The sequence below is a fragment of the Ranitomeya imitator genome, chromosome 5 (assembly GCF_032444005.1).
Source record: "Ranitomeya imitator isolate aRanImi1 chromosome 5, aRanImi1.pri, whole genome shotgun sequence".
Classification (NCBI taxonomy): domain Eukaryota; kingdom Metazoa; phylum Chordata; class Amphibia; order Anura; family Dendrobatidae; genus Ranitomeya; species Ranitomeya imitator.
The window spans coordinates 524472541-524493358 of record NC_091286.1 but is presented as its reverse complement, the minus strand read 5'-3'; the positions used below and the strand labels follow the sequence as shown (position 1 = coordinate 524493358).

At 48.0% G+C, this 20818-nt stretch overlaps 1 protein-coding gene across 2 annotated transcripts in view; it reads left to right on the top strand.

Moving 5' to 3' along the window:
- Positions 1-20818, top strand: part of XRN1 (5'-3' exoribonuclease 1) — a 227733-nt gene that overhangs the window by 117618 nt on the left and 89297 nt on the right. For both annotated transcript variants that reach the window (XM_069727559.1, XM_069727558.1), the window contains exons 16-18: positions 2335-2504; positions 13905-14025; positions 15365-15463. In XM_069727559.1, coding sequence (XP_069583660.1) covers positions 2335-2504; positions 13905-14025; positions 15365-15463 — 390 coding nt within the window. The remainder of the gene's footprint in view (positions 1-2334; positions 2505-13904; positions 14026-15364; positions 15464-20818) is intronic.

Here is a 20818-nt window from a genome sequence, read left to right as displayed (position 1 = left end):
GGTTAATATTTCACCTCACAACGTAGCCTATGACGCTCTCAGGGTCCAGACGTGTGACTGTGCAAAATTTTGTGGCTGTAGCTGCGACGGTGCAGATGCCAATCACACACACACACACACACACACACACACACACACACACACACACACACACACACACACACACACACACACACACACACACACACACACACACACACACACACACACATTCAGCTTTATATAGTAGATATATGTGTAAATTTTTTTTTTTTTTTTTTTTTTTTTTTTTAAGAACCCAGAAGTGACTTTGGGGGTCCTAAATAATTGAAAACCTCCAAAAGTGATACCATTTTTAAAAACCGTGCCCCCCGACATATTGAAAACTGCTGTCAGGCATGGCTATTTGGCCATGAACTACCATGGTAAACATCAGAGCCACACAATCATGATCTCAGGGTGCAGATGGAGATAAAGAGGAAGCCCCCACACTCTGTTAACCATTTATATGATGTCACTATTTACAGCAGCATCTAAGGGGTTAAACAGATATGGACGGTGCTTACGTGGCTGATGCAGCAAGTTGTCAGCTATAGTGTAGTGGACAGCCGACAGCTGCTGGATTGTCACCTGTATGGGGAGGCTGTTCTATTCTATCTCAGGTCAGTAAATAGACATATTGGCAGTCTTTAAGGGGTTAAACTTATTGTTGTATTAAAATTCTCCCCTCTTTCTTGATAATTGTAATTTTTGGGGTTATATTTTTAGCTGTTTATATCTCTTAAACTGTAGCGGTGGCTGATCTTTTCATCTAACTGCAGTGACCGAATACGTGTTGTGCTTAAGAGCTGTTTCCAATAGAGCTAGTAAGTAGAGTTGAGCAAATTTGTCGGCTGTGTCCCAGTCAGAGCACATGCATGGACAGCCTGTCTGTTGGGGTCTCCATGCATGTGTCGTGACTGTCACACAGCCGCAACACATGCAGCTGCAGCGCTGATCAGCCGGCGCGCTCCAGCTATCTGGGTTCCCACTGTAGCTTATTTTCCAAGTGTTATAGCTTGCCGAATAAGAGGGAACCCGAGCAAATGAATTTGCTGAACTCTACTAGTATGCACTGATCCGAAGCTGACCAGGAATGCTGGTACTTCACTTTAGATTCTTAATGTGACCAGCTACCGTGCCACTGTGGTCCTCCAATGCTCTAATCCAGTCAGTTTACATGACACTGTGGTCCTCCAATGCTCTACTCTGGCCACGTTACATGACACTGTGGTCCTCCACTGCTCTACTCTGGCCAGTTGACATGACCGTGTGGTCCTCCAATGCTCTACTCTGGCCAGTTTACATGACAGTGTGGTCCTCCACTGCTCTACTCTGGCCAGTTTACATGACAGTGTGGTCCTCCAATGCTCTACTCTGGCCAGTTTACTTGATACTGTGGTCCTCCACTGCTCTACTCTGGCCAGTTTACTTGACACTGTGGTCCTCCAATCCTCTACTCTGGCCAGTTTACTTGACACTGTGGTCCTCCACTGCTCTACTCTGGCCAGATTACATGACACTGTGGTCCTTCACTGCTCTACTCTGGCCAGATTACATGACAGTGTGGTCCTCCACTGCTCTACTATGGCCAGTTTACATGAGTGTGGTCCTCCAAAGCTCTTCTCTGGCCAGGTTACATGACACTGTGGTCCTCCAATGCTCTACTCTGGCCAATTTACATGACAGTGTGGTCCTCCAATGCTCTACTCTGGCCAGTTTACATGACACTGTGGTCCTTCACTGCTCTACTCTGGCCAGTTTACTTGACACTGTGGTCCTCCACTGCTCTACTCTGGCCAGATTACATGACAGTGTGGTCCTTCAACCCTCTACTCTGGCCAGTTTAGATGACACTGTGGTCCTCCACTGCTCTACTCTGGCCAGTTTACATGACACTGTGGTCCTCCAATGCTCTACTCTGGCCAGTTTACATGACACTGTAGTCCTTCAGTCATGCAGATATGAAGCAGACTTATGTAGCAGCATTAGAAAGCATGCAGTTCATTCAAATGGCACAAAGTTGCCTCTGGTCCGATTTGTGAAGCATGAGCACAACGTTCCCAAGCAGGCCGGAGGCTGGGGAGAGGTGCTTGGGGGGTAAAACATTGAATACTCATGGAGAGTGGAATAAATACCTGTATGCACTTGCTGTAAGACTAAGTGGGCAGTAGTGGTGATGCTAGTGCTTTAATTTTGCTGTTTTTTGCTTGTCTAAATCTAGTTTACCCATTTTTCTATTTCTTCCTTCTACAGGACTATGGCAGAGATAAAGCGGGATGAGAATTGAGCCATGATCTATTTCTGTATTTGCAGATTCGGTTGCTGGAAGCCATGGATCCCTGCAACAAACGTTTGACAGAGGATGAAAAAAAGAGGAACAGGCATAGCGAGTGCTTGATGTACTGGTATGAAAAGGAGTCCAACTTCAAATATAACTCGCCATGGCCGGAAAAGTTTCAAAGCATTGAGTGCTGCTATGCAAGGTAATTCAAGGCTGTGTGTACCATCATGGGCAGAGTGTGATGTAAGAGGTGGATCACTCTCTGTAGCAAGTTCTTTGCGCCAAGTGTTGTGAAGACTCTGAATCTAGCCGTGCTGGTGTCAGTAGTTTTACTGATGATCATGGCACTCTGGAAAAGGAAAAAAAGATTCTGGTGCTCGCTTATGGTATGTCGGTCTTTGGAGCATGTGGGACGGCGCGTACATTGCTAACTAGATTCTCAAGGCACTGTTACTTCTTATCTTCCATTTTCCTGCACTAAGAACGATGTACCATCAATCCATTTGCTATCCGATGTGTGAGGGTCTCTTGACATGACCGAAACGTCACATTATACCTTTGGATTATTCAACAATAAACTCATCTAATTTTATTGCAGAGTTATTTCTTTCTGTGTTTTTAAGTCCATTCCTTTCCGTTCCAGGACTCCTCTGCACTAGTGATGAGCGAGTGTACTCGTTGCTTGGGGGTCCTCCGAGTATTTGTTAGTGTTCGGAGATTGTTTTCATCACCTCAGCTGAATGATTTACAGCTATTATCCAGGCCGAGTACATGTGGGGGTTGCCTGGTTGCTAGGGAATCCCCACATGTAATCAAGCTGGCTAGTAGCTGTAAATCATTCAGCTGCTGCAAGGAAAACTAAATCTCTGAGCATTTACAAATACTCGGAGGACACCCGCGCGTGCTCGGGAAATCTCGAGCAACGAGTACACTCATCACTACTCTGCACCTAAAATGTGGGTAGACAGAAAAATCTGCGGATTCTTTGAAGGAAGCGACTTTTATGCTTCATTAGTTGTGGTGCCATGTTACAGAGATTATAGAAAAAAAACACTTTTTTTTATCAAGCCCCATCTGAAATTAAAGCCATGCGGAGGTACAGTAGGGCTCCATGCCCACCGGTCTGTGCCGTGTCACCTGTAACACCATAGTGTGCACGAGCCCGTATTCTTCTAAAGTAAAGGCAAAGTTTTATGGCTGTATGTGGAGATGTCTTATTATGAAGAGGAGTGTGTTCAAATCATATATGCTTTTTTAACAGTTTGTGATCATTTGTAATGTTAAAGTGGTTATCTATAGTAGATAACCCCTTAGTTAAAATCTGACCAGTGTCCCTTTATGTGGTAATACCTCTAGAATGCTTCAACACATCCTAGGGATTTTTTTTTTTGTGACACATGATATTTTTGGTTAATTCTAAATTTAGGTTGATATATTTTGCATTCATTTATAGAAATATAAGAAATTTGACAAAAATTTTAAAAAACTTGCAATAAGAAGGAGATGTAAGACCTTCCTTTTTTGTCGCATTGCTTCTGACTCTACTCCTTTCTTTGGCTTGAAAGAACGCTTGAAAAAAAAAATGCATTAAATACTATGATGTGTGACGCTAGCCTAGGGATTTTTGCATAACTCTTTTTCTGGGATGAAAAACGTACCTTTATTCAATTTAGTTTCTCCTACGCCTCATTGGGGGACACAGGACCATGGGTGTTATGCTGCTTGCCACTAGGAGCACACTAAGTAAACACAAAGAGTTAACTGCAGTAAACACCCCTTGACTGGCCAGTAACGACTCAGTTCTTGCTTAGTGTCTGTAGGAGGCACTTGGGTCTGTTTTCAGACCCCACCGTTTTTTTGTTTTATTTTTATTTTCTGTAAATTTTTATTTTTTAATTAACGGCGTGAAGGGGGCGACGGATTCCTCTCTAGGGTCCGCTCTTCCCCGAACCATCAACAGGCAAGCATGGTGAGTATACCTCCCCGTACCTCCCCTGCGACGACTGGGGCACGGAAAAGCTACACCAGGGCGACTGTTCCTATACGGTCCCGATCTCCCCCCTGTAAGAGGGCGAGCACATAGAGTACCGTATTTTCTGGCGTATAAGACGACTGGGCGTATAAGACGACCCCCAACTTTTCCAAATAAAATATGGAATTTGGGATATGCCCGCCGTATAAGACGGGGGTCATCTTATACGCCCAGTCATCTTATACGGCGTGTGGTTCCCAGGGTCTGGAGGAGAGGAGACTCTCCTTCAGGCCCTGGGATCCATATTCATGTAAAAAATAAAGAATAAAAATAAAAAACATGGATATACTCACCCTCGGATGGGCCCTGGATCACAGCGCTGCTAGCGTCTCCCTCCGTTCCTTAGAATGCGGTGAGTGAAGGACCTTCAATGACGTCGCGGTCACATGAGCGGTCAGGTGACCGCTCATGTGACCGTGACGTCATTGAAGGTCCTTCATTCACCGCATTCTAAGGAACGGAGGGAGACGCTAGCAGCGGTGACAGCCAGGGCCGGTCCGAGGGTGAATATATCCATGTTTTTTAGTTTTTATTCCCAGACCCTGGGAACTACACGCCGAAATGCAGGATCGCTCCCTGCACACGCCGTACCAGGTGTATAAGACGACCCCTGACTTTTGGGACAATTTTTGGGGGTCAAAAAGTCATCTTATACGCCGGAAAATACAGTATATCTCTTATGTGCATCTCCCGGGCTCATCCGAAATTATGCCCTCACCTCGGCGACACGTAGACCCCACAGTAGCCGTAAGTCCCCTGCGGCAGGCATTTCCGTAAGTCCCCTGCGGCAGGCATTTCCGTAAGTCCCCTGCGGCAGGCATTTCCCTAAGTCCCCTGCGGCAGGCATTTCCCTAAGTCCCCTGCGGCAGGCATTTCCCTAAGTCCCCTGCGGCAGGCATTTCCCTAAGTCCCCTGCGGCAGGCATTTCCCTAAGTCCCCTGCGGCAGGCATTTCCCTAAGTCCCCTGCGGCAGGCATTTCCCTAAGTCCCCTGCGGCAGGCATTTCCCTAAGTCCCCTGCGGCAGGCATTTCCCTAAGTCCCCTGCGGCAGGCATTTCCCTAAGTCCCCTGCGGCAGGCATTTCCCTAAGTCCCCTGCGGCAGGCATTTCCCTAAGTCCCCTGCGGCAGGCATTTCCCTAAGTCCCCTGCGGCAGGCATTTCCCTAAGTCCCCTGCGGCAGGCATTTCCCTAAGTCCCCTGCGGCAGGCATTTCCCTAAGTCCCCTGCGGCAGGCATTTCCCTAAGTCCCCTGCGGCAGGCATTTCCCTAAGTCCCCTGCGGCAGGCATTTCCCTAAGTCCCCTGCGGCAGGCATTTCCCTAAGTCCCCTGCGGCAGGCATTTCCCTAAGTCCCCTGCGGCAGGCATTTCCCTAAGTCCCCTGCGGCAGGCATTTCCCTAAGTCCCCTGCGGCAGGCATTTCCCTAAGTCCCCTGCGGCAGGCATTTCCCTAAGTCCCCTGCGGCAGGCATTTCCCTAAGTCCCCTGCGGCAGGCATTTCCCTAAGTCCCCTGCGGCAGGCATTTCCCTAAGTCCCCTGCGGCAGGCATTTCCCTAAGTCCCCTGCGGCAGGCATTTCCCTAAGTCCCCTGCGGCAGGCATTTCCCTAAGTCCCCTGCGGCAGGCATTTCCCTAAGTCCCCTGCGGCAGGCATTTCCCTAAGTCCCCTGCGGCAGGCATTTCCCTAAGTCCCCTGCGGCAGGCATTTCCCTAAGTCCCCTGCGGCAGGCATTTCCCTAAGTCCCCTGCGGCAGGCATTTCCCTAAGTCCCCTGCGGCAGGCATTTCCCTAAGTCCCCTGCGGCAGGCATTTCCCTAAGTCCCCTGCGGCAGGCATTTCCCTAAGTCCCCTGCGGCAGGCATTTCCCTAAGTCCCCTGCGGCAGGCATATCTGAAGACGCAAACGCTCTCCATCCCCCAACATAGGGAGGATCGATTGAGCTGCAGTCACCCCTCCTCGGTGAATAATACCCTTCCTCACGCTGCCTGCGTGGGAAGGTGCGGTCCGGGTCCCTGGGGAGAGATACCGCTGGCTAGATGCCAGCGGCGGTCATCAGGCACGGCCACCGGTCCGTTCCGCCGGCCGGCTCCATAAATTTAGTCCCCGGCTTCAACTGCCGGACTAGTCTGCAACTTAAAGTTCCCGCCCACCGTCTAAGCTCCGCCCACTACTCAGGCGCTTCTCACTCTGAACGAGAAGTGCCCTGCAAATCTCGGGCGCCATCTTGGGACTCCACTTCTGCAGGGAACATTCAGCTGATAACGCTGCCTTCCCTCTCTGCCTCCCCGGGGACAACAGCACAGGACCGTGGGTAAGCTGCTCCACTCCATAGGGAAAGCTTAACCCCTTCACTGCTCCCATAGCCCTGCTATCGCAGTTTAATTGGCGTATAGACATACACTATGTCTCAATCTAAGAACGCAAAAAGGGGCAATAAAAAGCACACTGTTTTTTTTACTTCATGTGCCATTTGCAATTCTGCCACGTGCCCACTATACCCCTTTGTGCCAGAACTGTGACCCGGCCTGTGCGCAGCCGCCTTCTGCCGCCACCTCCAATGTCTCCACAGACCCCCGCCGAGCCTAATCCTCCTGAGTGGGCTGCGTCCTTGTCACGTCCAATGGAGTCCTTGGTCAAGGCATTGGACTCTTTCCGAGGGTCCTCTTTAAGCCAGAACTCACCTCCGTCGGCTGCGATGGAATCTGGCGACGGTGCAGGGCCGTCCGACCACAGGGGGCGTACCGTTCTACGGGACTCTCGGGATGCCAGAAAAAGAACCCTTCCCTCATATCCCGTCTATTCTCGAGCTTCAACATCTGTGAGCTCATCTTCTCGCTCCCCCTCCCCTGAGGGTCGCAGCGTGCATGACTCAGTATACGAGTCAGAGGAATCTTTAACCCAAGACTCCTCTATCGGTCAGGAGACACTTGACTCCTCTATTGAGGCAGTCAACAAAACACTAATGGTGGACGACGAATCTGTTTCCTCTCAGGAACATGTTGTATCTTTTAAAAAGACTAAACGTGTCCAAAAGATATTTGCTAATCACCCTGAGTTTCAGGACATTATCCAAAAACACAGGGAACACCCCGAGAAGCGTTTTACGGCTCAAAAAGACACGGAAGCTAAATATCCTTTTGTAGTTAACGCTTCCATAGATGCGGCTAATTGCACAGCGCAAGCGGCTGCAGACACCATTTCAGGAGGGCCTTATGGCTCCGCGATTGGCGAGCAGATTCTGCTTCCAAAAAGTCGCTGACTTCTCTACCTTACCAAGCGGGCCATTTATTTGGGGAGAAACTAGACCAAATAATTTCTGACGCTACCGGAGGGAAGAGTAAATTTCTTCCCCAGCAAAAACCTGCCCGGCCTTTTTGGAATCAACAGCAGTTTCGATTCTTGTCCTTTCGTAACAACTCCAGTTGGTCCTCCTCTTCCCCTGGTTTGGGACGACGGGAAAACGGAAAGCCCCAGGTCTCATACAGACCAAACCGTTCCTGTAAACCTAGATGAGACGTTCTGCCCCTAAGCCATCCGCATCCCTTAAACCTTCTACACAATTACTCGTTGACGTGTTCGGCGGACCCCGACAAAGTAGGCGAATGCCTTCTTTTGTTCCGTCAAAATTGGCTCTCGGCCGTTCATGACGAGTGGGTCAGAGAGCTCGTGTCTTCCGGATACAAAATCAAGTTTTCTTCCATCCCCCTCCGCACTTCTTTCAGTCTTCTCCCCCCCAAATCAAGGGCATCACATCTTCTTCAGGCCATCCAGGCGCTTCAAAGGGACGGTGTCATCGCTCCGGTCCCTCGAGACCAAAGGTTCAAGGGGTTTTACTCCAACCTTTTCGTGGTCCCAAAGAAGGACTGGACTCTACGGCCCATACTGGACCTCAAACTGCTGAACAAGTTTGTACGTGTCCGACACTTCAAGATGGACTCGCTCCGTTCCGTTGTCGCGTCCCTGGAAAAAGGAGACTTCCTTGCATCCATAGACATCAAGGATGCTAATCTACATATTCCAATTTTTCCCTCCCATCATCAGTTCCTGCGCTTCGCAGTCCAAGAAGTACACTTCCAGTTTGTGGCCTTGCCCTTCGGACTTGCCACCGCCCCCAGAGTCTTCACGAAGATCATGGCGGCTGTCATGGCCATTCTTCTCGCTCGGGGAATGGTAGTTCTGCCCTATCTGGACGAGCTATTAATCAAGGGTACGTCCCTTTCTGCCTGCGAGGAGTCTGTAAGTATCACCGTGGATTCTCTTTCTCGCCTGGGTTGGAAAATCAACTTCGAGAAATCATCTCCAGTGCCGGCTCAGCAAATCTGCTTCCTGGGCATGAGTTTGGACGCTTCATGTGGGTTAGTCATTCTCCCTCCAGAGAAGGTCTTGTCCTTACAACAGGGAGCGCGCAAGCTCTCCCGCCCAGTCCCTCACTCCATTCGCTTGGCAATGCGCATCCTTGGAAAAATGGTTGCGGCGATGGAAGCTGTTCCGTTTGCGCAGTTCCATCTCCGTCCTTTGCAACAGGCGCTTCTGTTAGCCTGGGACAGGAGCCAGTTTTCCCTCGACCGTCATTTTCGCCTACCCCCACAGGTCAGGCAGACCCTCAGGTGGTGGACGCTACAGTCCTCCCTGAACCAAGGGAAGTCCTTTCTCCCAGTACGCTGGTTAGTGGTGACCACTGATGCCAACCTTTTGGGCTGGGGCGCAGTTTTCAATCACCACACGGCACAGGGTCGTTGGTCCACAAGAGTAGCGTCTTCCACTCAATATCTTGGAGATTCGAGTGATCACTCTTACCTTACGCAACTTTCACCACCTTCTCGCAGGCCAGGCCATCTCATCAGAATCCAATCTGACAACTCCGTGGCGTATATCAACCGGCAAGGGGGAACCCACAGCAGGGCAGCCAATCTCGAAGTCTCCCACATCCTGCGCTGGGCCGAGACCAATCACTCGCTCATCTCGGCGATCCACATACTGGGTGTGGAGAATTGGGAAGCGGATTTCCTCAGTTGCCAAGGTCTTGCCTCGGGCGAGTGGTCCCTCCATCCGGAAGTCTTCTAGCAGATTTGCCTTCGCTGGGGGACGCCGGATGTGGATCTCATGGCCTCGAGGCTCAACAACCAGTTTCCCCAGTTCATTGCGCGGTCCCGTGATCCTTGCGCCATCGGGGCAGATGCTCTTGTCCTGTTGTGGCATCAGTTCCAGCTGCCATACATATTTCCACCTCTTCCTCTGCTCCCGAGATTCATCAAGAAGATCGGGGCAGAGGGGAGACCGGTGATTTTCCTCACGCCAGACTGGCCGCACCGAGCATGGTATGCAGAACTCGTCTAAATGGTTGCCGACGTCCCCTGGCGGCTTCCAGATCGCACGGATCTTCTCTCACAGGCCCCGATTTGCCACCAGAACTCCGGACCCTGTCTTTGATGGCGTGGCTGTTGAATCCTGGATTTTAGCCCAAGCCAGATTCTCTCCAGGGGTTTCTTTTACCATGATTCACGCTAGGAAACCCGTATCCATGCGCTTTTATCATCGCACCTGGCGCATTTTCTTTTCATGGTGCAATGCCCATGGCCGTTCTCCTGTTTTTTTCCATTCCGTCCATTCTGGAGTTTCTCCAATCAGGCTTAGAGTTAGGCCTTGCCCTAAGCTCGCTCATGGGGCAAGTGTCCGCATTGTCTGTTCTATTCCAATGAAAGATCGCTTCCAGACTGCCGGTTAAGACGTTCATCCAAAGAGTCTCCCGGGTGGTCCCTTCCTATAGAATGCCTTTGGCTTCATGGGATCTTAACTTGGTTCTCGGCGTTCTTCAGGAGGCCCCTTTCGAACCATTGCAGGACACACTCACCCTCCTTTCATGGAAGGTGGTCTCTCTCGTGGCAATTACGTCAGTCAGGAGAGTTTCTGAGTTGGCGGCTCTCTTGCTGACCCCCTTTCCTGATTTTTCACCCAGACAAGGTAGTTTTGAGAACCTCTCCCTCTTTCCTACCTAAAGTCATCTCCTCCTTTCATCTAAATGAGGACATTGTCTTGCCGTCATTCTGTCCCGCACCAACCCATCGTATCGAGAAAGCTCTCCATATGCTGGATGTGGTTAGGGGTCTTCGGCGGTACATACCTCGCGCGGCTCCCTTCCGTAAGTCGGATGTCCTGTTCGTGCTTCCGGAGGGACATAGGAAAGGTCTACCTGCCTCAAATGCCACTCTAGCCAAGTGGATTCGCTCCACTATTCAGGAATCCTATCGCGTCACGAACACCCCTGTCCCAGCAGGGATTAAGGCACATTCGACTCGGTCGGTCGGTGCTTCTTGGGCCATTTGGCACCAGGCTTCCGCACAACAGCTTTGTAAAGCTGCGACTTGGTCCAGTCTGCATACCTTCACGAAGCACTATCACATCCATACCCAGGATTCAGCAGACGCTGCCCTTGGCAGGCGCATTCTGCATACAGCGGTACCTCAGTAAGCCAGTGGTACATGGGATTTTAGCAGTGCAATTGCTCCCCACCCAGGGACTGCTTTAGGACGTCCCATGGTCCTGTGTCCCCCAATGAGGCGTAGGAGAAAAGGAGATTTTTGTGTACTCACCGTAAAATCTTTTTCTCCGAGCCAATCATTGGGAGACACAGCACCCACCCTGTTAGCCTATTGGCTGTTTGTTGTTGTATTTTGTTCCTCAGTTTTGGACATAGTTTACTTGTCTTGGTGTTCTTATACTCCTACTGCTTTACTACCGAACTGAGTCATTACTGGCCAGTCAAGGGGTGTATACTGCAGAGGAGGAGTTAACTGTTTGTGTTTACTTAGTGTCCTCCTAGTGGCAAGCCGCATAACACCCATGGTCTTGTGTCCCCCAATGATTGGCTCGGAGAAAAAGATTTTACGGTGAGTACACACAAATCTCCCTTTTCAGATTCTATAAAAATGTTACTAATAATGTTACTGATAGAGATAGAAATTTCTATATATATATAATCGTCTAAGGTCCACTTCTATCTGTCTGTTTGTCTGTCACGGAAATACCACGTCGCTGATTGGTCGCGGCCGGCAGGGCGCGACCAATCAGCGACAGGCACAGTCCGGCTGCGAATTGGCCCCTCCCTACTCCCCTCCAGTCAGTGCCCTCTCCATACTCCCCTCCAGTCAGCGCCCACATAGCGTTTTAGCAGTCCGTTAACGCTGCCATTAACCCTGTAAGTGTGACCAACTTTTTACTATTGATGCTGTCTATGCAGTATCAATAGTAAAAACATATAATGTTAAAGATAATAATAAAAAAAGAATTGTATTCTCACCTTCCAGCGTCCGCACCAGCCTTTCCCGCTCCTCACGACGCTCCGGTCCCAAGAATGCATTGCGGCAATGACCCCAGATGACATAGCGGTCTCGCGAGACTGCTACATCATCACGGGTTATTGACGCAAGGCATTACTGGGAAAGGAGTGTCGCGAGTAGTATCGCTAAAGGCCTGGGCTGGATCCGGGGGCCACCAGAAGGTGAGTAAATAACTATTTTTTATTTAAAATTTTTTTTTTAACAGGGATATGGTGCCCACATTGCTATATACTGTGTGGGCTGTGTTATGTACTGCGTGGGCTGTGTTATGTACTGCGTGGGCTGTGTTATGTACTGCGTGGGCTGTGTTATGTACTGCGTGGGCTGTGTTATGTACTGCGTGGGCTGTGTTATGTACTGCGTGGGCTGTGTGACTCTTTCGCCTGGGGCCCTCAAAAACCTGGAGCTGGCCCTGGCTTCACTGATTGGTCGCACCCGGCCGGCCGCGAACAATCAGCGACAGACGCAGTCCGGCCGCGAATTGGCGCGGGATTTGAACCACGCTTCGCTAATTGGTTGCGCCCGGCCGGCCGAATCCTGTGTATTCATTGCATTATTCTGAAATCTTCATAAATAAACTACATACATATTCTAGAATACCACCATCTAGTTTCTATATATTGATATTTATACGTTGGACTAGATGGTGGCCCGATTCTAACGCATCGGGTATTCTAGAATATGCATGTCCACGTAGTATATTACACAGCCCACGTAGTATATTGCCCAGTCACGTAGTATATTGCCCTGTCACGTAGTATATTGCCCAGCCACGTAGTATATTGCCCAGCCACGTAGTATATTGCCCAGCCACGTAGTATATTGCCCAGCCACGTAGTATATTGCCCAGCCACGTAGTATATTGCCCAGCCACGTAGTATATTGCCCAGCCACGTAGTATATTGCCCAGCCACGTAGTATATTGCCCAGCCACGTAGTATATTGCCCAGCCACGTAGTATATTGCCCAGCCACGTAGTATATTGCCCAGCCACGTAGTTTATTGCCCAGTCACGTAGTATATTGCCCAGTGACGTAGTATATTGCCCAGTCACGTAGTATATTGCACAGCGATGTAGTATACAGCACAGACACGTATATTGCCCAGTCTCGTAGTATATTGCCCAGTCTCGTAGTATATTGCCCAGTCTCGTAGTATATTGCCCAGTCTCGTAGTATATTGCCCAGTCACGTAGTATATTGCCCAGCGACGTAGTATACAGCACAGAGCCACGTAGTATATTGCCCAGTCACGTAGTATATTGCCCAGCTACGTAGTATACAGCACAGAGCCACGTAGTATACAGCACAGCCCACGCAGTATATAACAGTGGCCACGTAATATATAGCACAGCCCACGGAGTATATAACACTGCCTATGTAGTATACAGCACAGAGCCACGCGGTATGTAACACAGCCCACGTAGTATACAGCAGTGTGGGCACCATATCCCTATTAAAAAAATAATTAAAATAAAAAATAGTTATATACTCACCTCCTGGGATCCAGCGGAGCTCCGGCGATAGGCGCGCGGCTGCCGCCATCTTCGTTCCCAGGATGCATTGCGAAATTACCCAGATGGCGAGACCGCTAAGTCTTCTGGGTAATTTCGTAATGCATCGCCGGGAACGGAAGATGGCGGCAGGTGCGAGCGGTTCAGCGGACAACGGAGGGCGAGTATAGCAGGTTTTTTGTTTTTTTTATTATTTTTAACATTACAATTTTTTTTTACTATTGATGCCGCATAGGCAGCATCAATAGTAAAAGGTTGGGGACACACAGGATTAATAGTGGCGGAGTGCGTTACCCACGATATAACGCGGTCCGTTACCGCCAGCATTAACCCTGTGTGAGTGGAGGGGAGTATGCGGGCGCCGGCCACTGACTGCAGGTATCAAAGAGCGGCCATTTTCTTCCCGACTGTGCCCGTCGCTGATTGGTTGTGGCTGTTTTGCCGCGACCAATCAGCGACTTGGATTTCCAGGACAGACAGAGGCTGCGACCAATGAATATCTGTGACAGACAGACGGAAGTGACCCTTAGACAATTATATAGTAGATTATTTGGATTTCCGTTTGTCCGCCGTCCATCTATTACATCTGATGTATTATCAGTTCCTAAGCTGCACCGCGCCTAAAACACCGCTACGTTTTCCTGAATGGTTACGTGTTTTGGTGTGGCATAGATGCAGTCTTATATTATATGTATAAACTGTTAATTTTCCTCTATTACAGGAGTAAGATGATTTCACTAGATGCTTGGCATGTTTCTATGATTGATAACAAGATTACTAAAGTGAACAAGAGTGCATTATATTTCTGTGGCTTCCCAACTCTGAAGCATATTAGGCACACGGTGAGTTCTGTCTGGATGCAGTGGCCCACATTTATCAAAAATGGCATCATTGACACTAAATAACATGGGACGTATTCACTTCAACCTCACCACTCCATAACTGTGAACTGTTGCACCTTAATGGTACATTTGGTGCAAGTTACTCCAGCGCCTCTTTTTAGACATGGTAATGCACTTCACAAATTTACAAAAAAAAGGATCAGCGTAGTATTTTTTGTAAAATTGTAACTTTTCATGCATGTTAAAAATGTTCCATCATTCACGTATTTGTCCAGTCGCTTTTTAAGACCGCTATGATATTAATATACTTTGTAATAATTTTATTAGGGACAAACAGCATTGATTAGCCATGATGTCCCAATTGCTCATTCATTTTAATTACTAAATGATAAAGGTTACATTTTAATATTTCTCACACCTCGTGCTGCACAAATGAGGGTGTCCCAACATAGCAAGTTACACATTACACATTGATGTGTGTTCTCTGCCCTCACTCCTATCAGCCAGTGGCACCTACAAGGCACCCAGCCATCAGCAACTTATCACCTTTCCTGTAGATGGGTAATCATTTAAGTTGCCGCAAATCCGTCAGAGGTTCTCAATACAGAGCACCATGATCAGTCCCTAAATGTGCAGCTAACATTGATACATTGTGCTGCATATTTGGGTGCTTAGTCACAGTTTGCCTCCTGCCTCTGTCTTAGGCTAGGTTCACATTGCGTTAGGGCAATCTGTTTAGCGCATACGGTAGCGGATTGCGCTAACGCAATGTCCCAAAAGGGATCACGTTTGGCGATCCCGCTAGCGCAGATACCCGATCTGCGCTAGCGAGGAACGGACTGCAAGCAGTGTCCGCAGTCTGTCCGAAACTAACGGGACATCGCTAGCGCATGCCAAAAATGGCATGCGCTAGCGATGCGCTAGAGATCCGTTAGCATGTTGCAGTCAATGGGTGCGCTAACGGATCCGTTACATAGCGTTAATTGCGACAATCGCGCCATGTAACGGAGTCCGCTAGCGGACACCCATTAATGCAATGTGAACCTAGCTTTATCCAGATGTATCTGGGCCGCTCTTTGGCTCCAGCTTCACATCTCCAAGCAGCTGCTGTTCAGGTTCAATGATTGTGTGGCGTATGCTTGGTTGTCTGCAGAATGGAAAATGTGCTAATCCCTCAGTATGCTCCACATCTGAGTGCACTCCCATTCTAGAAGCCAAAGCCATTCTAAATCTAGATCTGCATGGCTATAAGACATGGCGTAACTCACCAGTAAGTTATTACTTTGTGCCTATTTCTTTCTTTTTGATAAAATGCTATATTACTTTTTTTTATTAATAGTTTTCGTTGAAGAAAGCAGGAGTTCAAGTTTTCCAACAGAGCAGCCGAGGAGAGAATATGATCTTAGAGATTGTGGTAGATGAGGACTCTGAGGATAACGTAAGTTACATTTACTTGCTCAGACATTAAAAAGATTTTCTGGGATCAAGAGACATTTCTTCAGTCATTTTGTGTGACTTCTGATTTCTGACTTGTGTGCAATGTGCTCACTGTCAGGACTTTACTGCTTTACTTCCAGCACAAGTGTGCTGTCACATGACCACAAGTAATCGATTTGCATAACCCAAATTGCTATGTTTAGGTCTGGTATATTTTTACCTTGTATTGTACATTTTGTAAATGATATCTATAGCCTTTTATTTCTCCTTCGCCTCATTAGGGGACACAGACCGTGGGTGTATGCTGCTGCCACAAGGAGGCTGACACTAAGTAATACAAAGAAAGTTATCTCCTCCCCTGCAGTATACACCCTCCTGCTGGCTCTCAGAGAACCAGTTCATGCTTAGTGTCCGTAGAAGGCACACTGGGGTCTGCTATTCAGACCATACATTTTTATTTTATTTTTCAATTTTTTTTACCTTTTTAAACCTTTTTCACGAGGAAGACTGGGGCAACGGACCCTTTCAAAGGGCTGATCTCACCCAACCAACAACAGGCGAGCTCGGCGAGTGTCACCTCCCTGTATCCTCTCCTGCGACGTGTGATGCCATGCCTGAGCTATCTTAGGGGCGACGGTTCTCTTCAGGGCGCCAATCTCCCCGCACCAGCAACAGACGGGAACATAGAATGTCGCCACCATGTACCCCCTTCTGTGCCAGACTACAGCCGGACACAGCCCTGTGAAATCCTAGGGGAGTGAACCCGTAGGATACACAGAGGCCCCTATAGCATCCGTGCTGCTCCCACTGCAACAACACTGATTGAACAGCGGTGCTGCAAGGAGCTGGATGGTCCCTCTCCACCTCCCTTCTAAAAGGGGATGGTAGATGGAGGGTTCCTGCACCATCTGAATCGCAACCCTCACCTGCAAGCTGAGTGTCGGCTTTGCCTTCCCTCCATCTCCGGTGGTAAGTTTGGCACCCTGTGGGGCCCCTGCAGTGCGATCCTCAGGATCTTTTTTTCGACCAGGCATTCTCTCCACAGCGTGGACAATCAGGGAGGGGCCCTACAGCTGTTTTTCTTTTTTTGTACGGTCGGTGCTGGCAATCTAGTTCCTGGCTTCGGCCCGCACTAGGCCGAGCACTAAATAATACTCGGAGGACACCCGAGCGTGCTCTGGAAATCTCGAGTAACGAGTATACTCGCTCATCACTATTAAGCAAGTCTTCCCCATTTCCAGCCCATCAGATATCTCTTTTTCGGATGATCCTGGACACTTCCAGAAGGTTGGTCATACAAGGCCTTGGCCCTCCAACAGAGAGCTTGCGCGCTGATTAGCTATGAGTGTTCTGGGAAAAATGGTGGCGGCAATGGAAGCGGTCCCCTTCGCTCCACTTGTCTCTGCTGGTCAGACAGGTTTTTCAGATGATGGTTTTTGAATTCCTCCCTCAACCAGGGGAGATCCTTTCTTCCGGTTCAATGGTTAGTAGTGACTACCGATTCCAGCCTTCTGGACTTAGGAGCGTCACCACACTGTTCAAAGTCGCCAGTCAACTCGGGAACTCTTGATCAAGGCTTCTGGAGATCCGAGAGATATGGCAAGCCCTGCGGTAGTTCCACTGTCTTCTGGTGGGCCACCCCATCCAAATTTAATCGGATAACATCAGGAGGGTACCAGCAGCCGAGCGGCCATGGCCGATGTCGCTCGCTTACTCCGATGGGCAGATCAAAGAAAACTGGGCGGCAGATTCCCTTAGCCGCCAGAATCTCGCCTCAGGCAAGAGCAAACTTCATTTGGAAGTCTTCCAACACATCTGCCTTTGCTGGGTAATTCTGGATGTGAATCAGATGGCGTCCGGACTTAATGCCAAAGTACTCGGGTTTATAGCTCAGTCTCGAGATCCAATGTCATCAAAGGGCATGCTCTGGTTCTTCCGTGGTGTCCGTTCCATTTCCCCTCTTCCGCTACTTCCGAGAGTCTTGGGAACGGAAACGGTTGCAGTGCTCCTATGCGATCGGGATTGACCACGTCAGGCGTTGTTTGCTACTCCAATTCATCGTCTTTTTTTTTCTGGCGATTGTCGGATCATCCAGATCCGCTCCCAGGGTCCGTTTCGTCACTAGATCCCAGGGGTTCCGTGTTTTTCAACTTGGCCATTAAATCCTGTAGAGCGCTATAGCCTGCCTCAGTATACATTTCGCTTGGGGCAGGGATCTCAGACGCCTCCCCCTTTTTTAACTTTTTTCTTCAGAATAATCTGGATTCGGGCCCGGCGTTCAGCTCACTGGAAGTCCAAACTTTGACTTTTTCAGTCTTATTGCAACAAAACGGCAACTAAGGTTTTTCTCTATCGCATACCGCTAGATCTTTGGGACCTTAATTGGTCCTGGAAGTCTTACAGAAGACTTCTTTTGATCCTCTTCATGATAATTATCTTTCTTGCATGAAAGGTCACCTTTTTTCGTGGCGGTCACATCATTCAGGTGAGTTTTTTTAAGCCAGCTGCTCTCTCCTTTCAGATGCTTTTCCTTATTTCTGTCAAGGCAAGGTTTTCCTCAGACCGTGCATGTCCCTTGTTGCCAAGGTGGTATCGACTTCCACCGTTACGAGGACATTGTTCTTTACTCGTCTTGTCCAACTCCAGTCCACAGAGTGGAACGAGGTGAGCGCTCTGAGAAGGTATGTATCGAGGACGGTGTCTTTCCGAAGGTCGGACGCTTTATTTGGGCTTTCTGATGGTCACGGGAAGGGTTTAGCCGCCATATCGGCTATGATAGCCAGGTGGATTCGTTTCCACCTTCCAGGACTCCTTCCATGTCAGAGGTCAGCCTATCTCAGCAGGGATCAGAGCACACTCCACTCTGTGGATTGAGGTTTCTTGGGTCATTAGGCACCTGGCGTCAGCAAAGCACGCCTGCAAGCTTGCGGGTTCGTCCAGTCTGCACATATTCTTGAAGCAATATAATTTTCACACCCACACTTCCGCAGAGGTAAGTCTGGGCAGCCAGACTCTGCAGGCCGCGGCAGCGCATTTTTGGGTAGCGATTACGCAGGGCCTGATCTGATGTTGTTCCCACCCAGGGACTCATTTGAGACGTCCCACGATCTGTGTCCCCCAATGAGGCGAAGGAGAAATAGGGATTTTTCTGTACTCATTGTAAAATCCTTTTCTCCGAGCCATTCATTGGGGGACACAGCTCCCACCCTGTTATTAGCTTGTGCTTGTTCTTTAATTTGACATGTTATACTCTTATGTCTTGTTATTGATCTCCTACTACTTTTACACTGAACTGGTTCTCTGAGAGCCAGCAGGAGGATGTATACTGCAGGGGAGGAGCTAACTTTCTTTGTATTACTTAGTGTCAGCCTCCTGGTGGCAGCAGCATACACCATGGTCTGTGTCCCCCAGTGAAAGGTTCGTAGAAAAGGATTTTACAGTGAGCACACAAAAATCACTATTTTCATGTTAATATTTGTGTCCGATTAACCCCTTTCTGACCTCGGACGGGATAGTACGTCCGAGGTCAGAAGCCCTGCTTTGATGTGGACTCCGGCGGTGAGCCCGCATCAAAGCCGGGACATGTCAGCTGTTTTGAACAGCTGACATGTGCCCGCAATAGCGGTGCGTGAAATCGCGATTCACCCGCCACTATTAACTAGATAATGCCGCTGTCAGACGCTGACAGCGACATTTAACCGACGCTTCCGGAAATGAGCGCATTGCTGACCCCCGTCACATGATCGGGGATCAGCGATGCTTCTGTATAGTAACCATAGAGGTCCTTGAGACCTCTATGGTTACTGATCCTCGGTAGCTGTGATCGCCACCCTGTGGTCAGCACTCATAGCACACCTGCATTTCTGCTGCATAGCAGCGATCTAATGATTGCTGCTATGTAGCAGAGCCGATCGCGTTGTGCCAGCTTCTAGCCTCCTATGGAGGCTATTGAAGCATGGCAAAAGTAAAGTTAAAAAATATAAAAATTTAAATCACCCCCCTTTCGCCCCATTCAAAATAAATCAATAAAAAAAAAATCAAACCTACACATAATTGGTATCGCCGCGTTCAGAATCGCCCGATCTATCAATAAAAAAAAGCATTAACCTGATCGCTAAACAGCGTAGCGAGAAAAAAATTTAAACCGCCAGAATTACGTTTTTTTTGGTCGCCGCGACATTGCATTAAAATGCAATAACGGGCGATCAAAAGAACGTATCTGCACCGAAATGGTATCATTAAAAACGCCAGCTCGGCAAGCAAAAAATAAGCCCTCAACCGACCTTAGATCATGAAAAATGGAGGCACTACATGTATCGGAAAATGGTGCAATTTTTTTTTTTTCACCACTTAGATAAAAAATAAACTAGTCATGTTAGGTGTCTATGAACTCGTAATGACCTGGAATGACCTTTGCAATTTCACCGCACTTGGAATTTTTTTCCCGTTTTCTAGTACACGACATGCTAAAATCAATGATGTCGTTCAAAAGTACAACTTGTTTTGCAAAAACTAAGCCCTCATATGGCCAAATTGACGGAAAAATAAAAAAGTTATGGCTCTGGGAAGGAGGGGAGCAAAAAACGAACACGGAAAAATCGGAAAATCCCAAGGTCATGAGGGGGTTAATCAAAGATTCTCTCAAGACATTTTAAGTTTCACTTTCTAATAGTGTATAACATATAGTTCTATCCTTTCTATCCTAACTATTAAAGATTAATAAGGGTTGGTGGCATTTGTATCAGTTGTCTCGTTTAACCCCTCAACCCTCTAGCGTTTTGTTTTTTTTTCAGTTTTCGCTTTTTCCTCCCCTTCCAAGAAACTGGGGGAAAAAAAATTCCAAGTTTAATGAAATTGTAAAAAAAATAAAATAAAAAAATAAAGCAATTCTACGACTTTTATTTATTTTATTTTTCTGTTTTTATTAACGATCATCAACATAGTAAAACTGACTTAACAATATGACTCCCCAGGTCATTCCGAATGTGAATATATATATATATATATATATATATATATATATATATTTAGTACAGAGCGAAAGTTTGGACACACCTTTTCATTTAAAGATTTTTCTGTATTTTCATGACTATGAAAATTGTAAATTCACACTGAAGGCATCTAAACTATGAATTAACACATGTGGAATTATATACTTAACAAAAAAGTGTGAAACAACTGAAATTATGTCTTCAAAGTAGCCACCTTTTGCTTTGACTGCTTTGCACACTCTTGGCATTCTCTTGATGAGCTTCAAGAGGTAGTAACCGGAAATGGTTTTCACTTCACAGGTATGCCCTGTCAGGTTTAATAAGTGGGATTTCTTACCTTATAAATGGAGTTGGGACCATCAGTT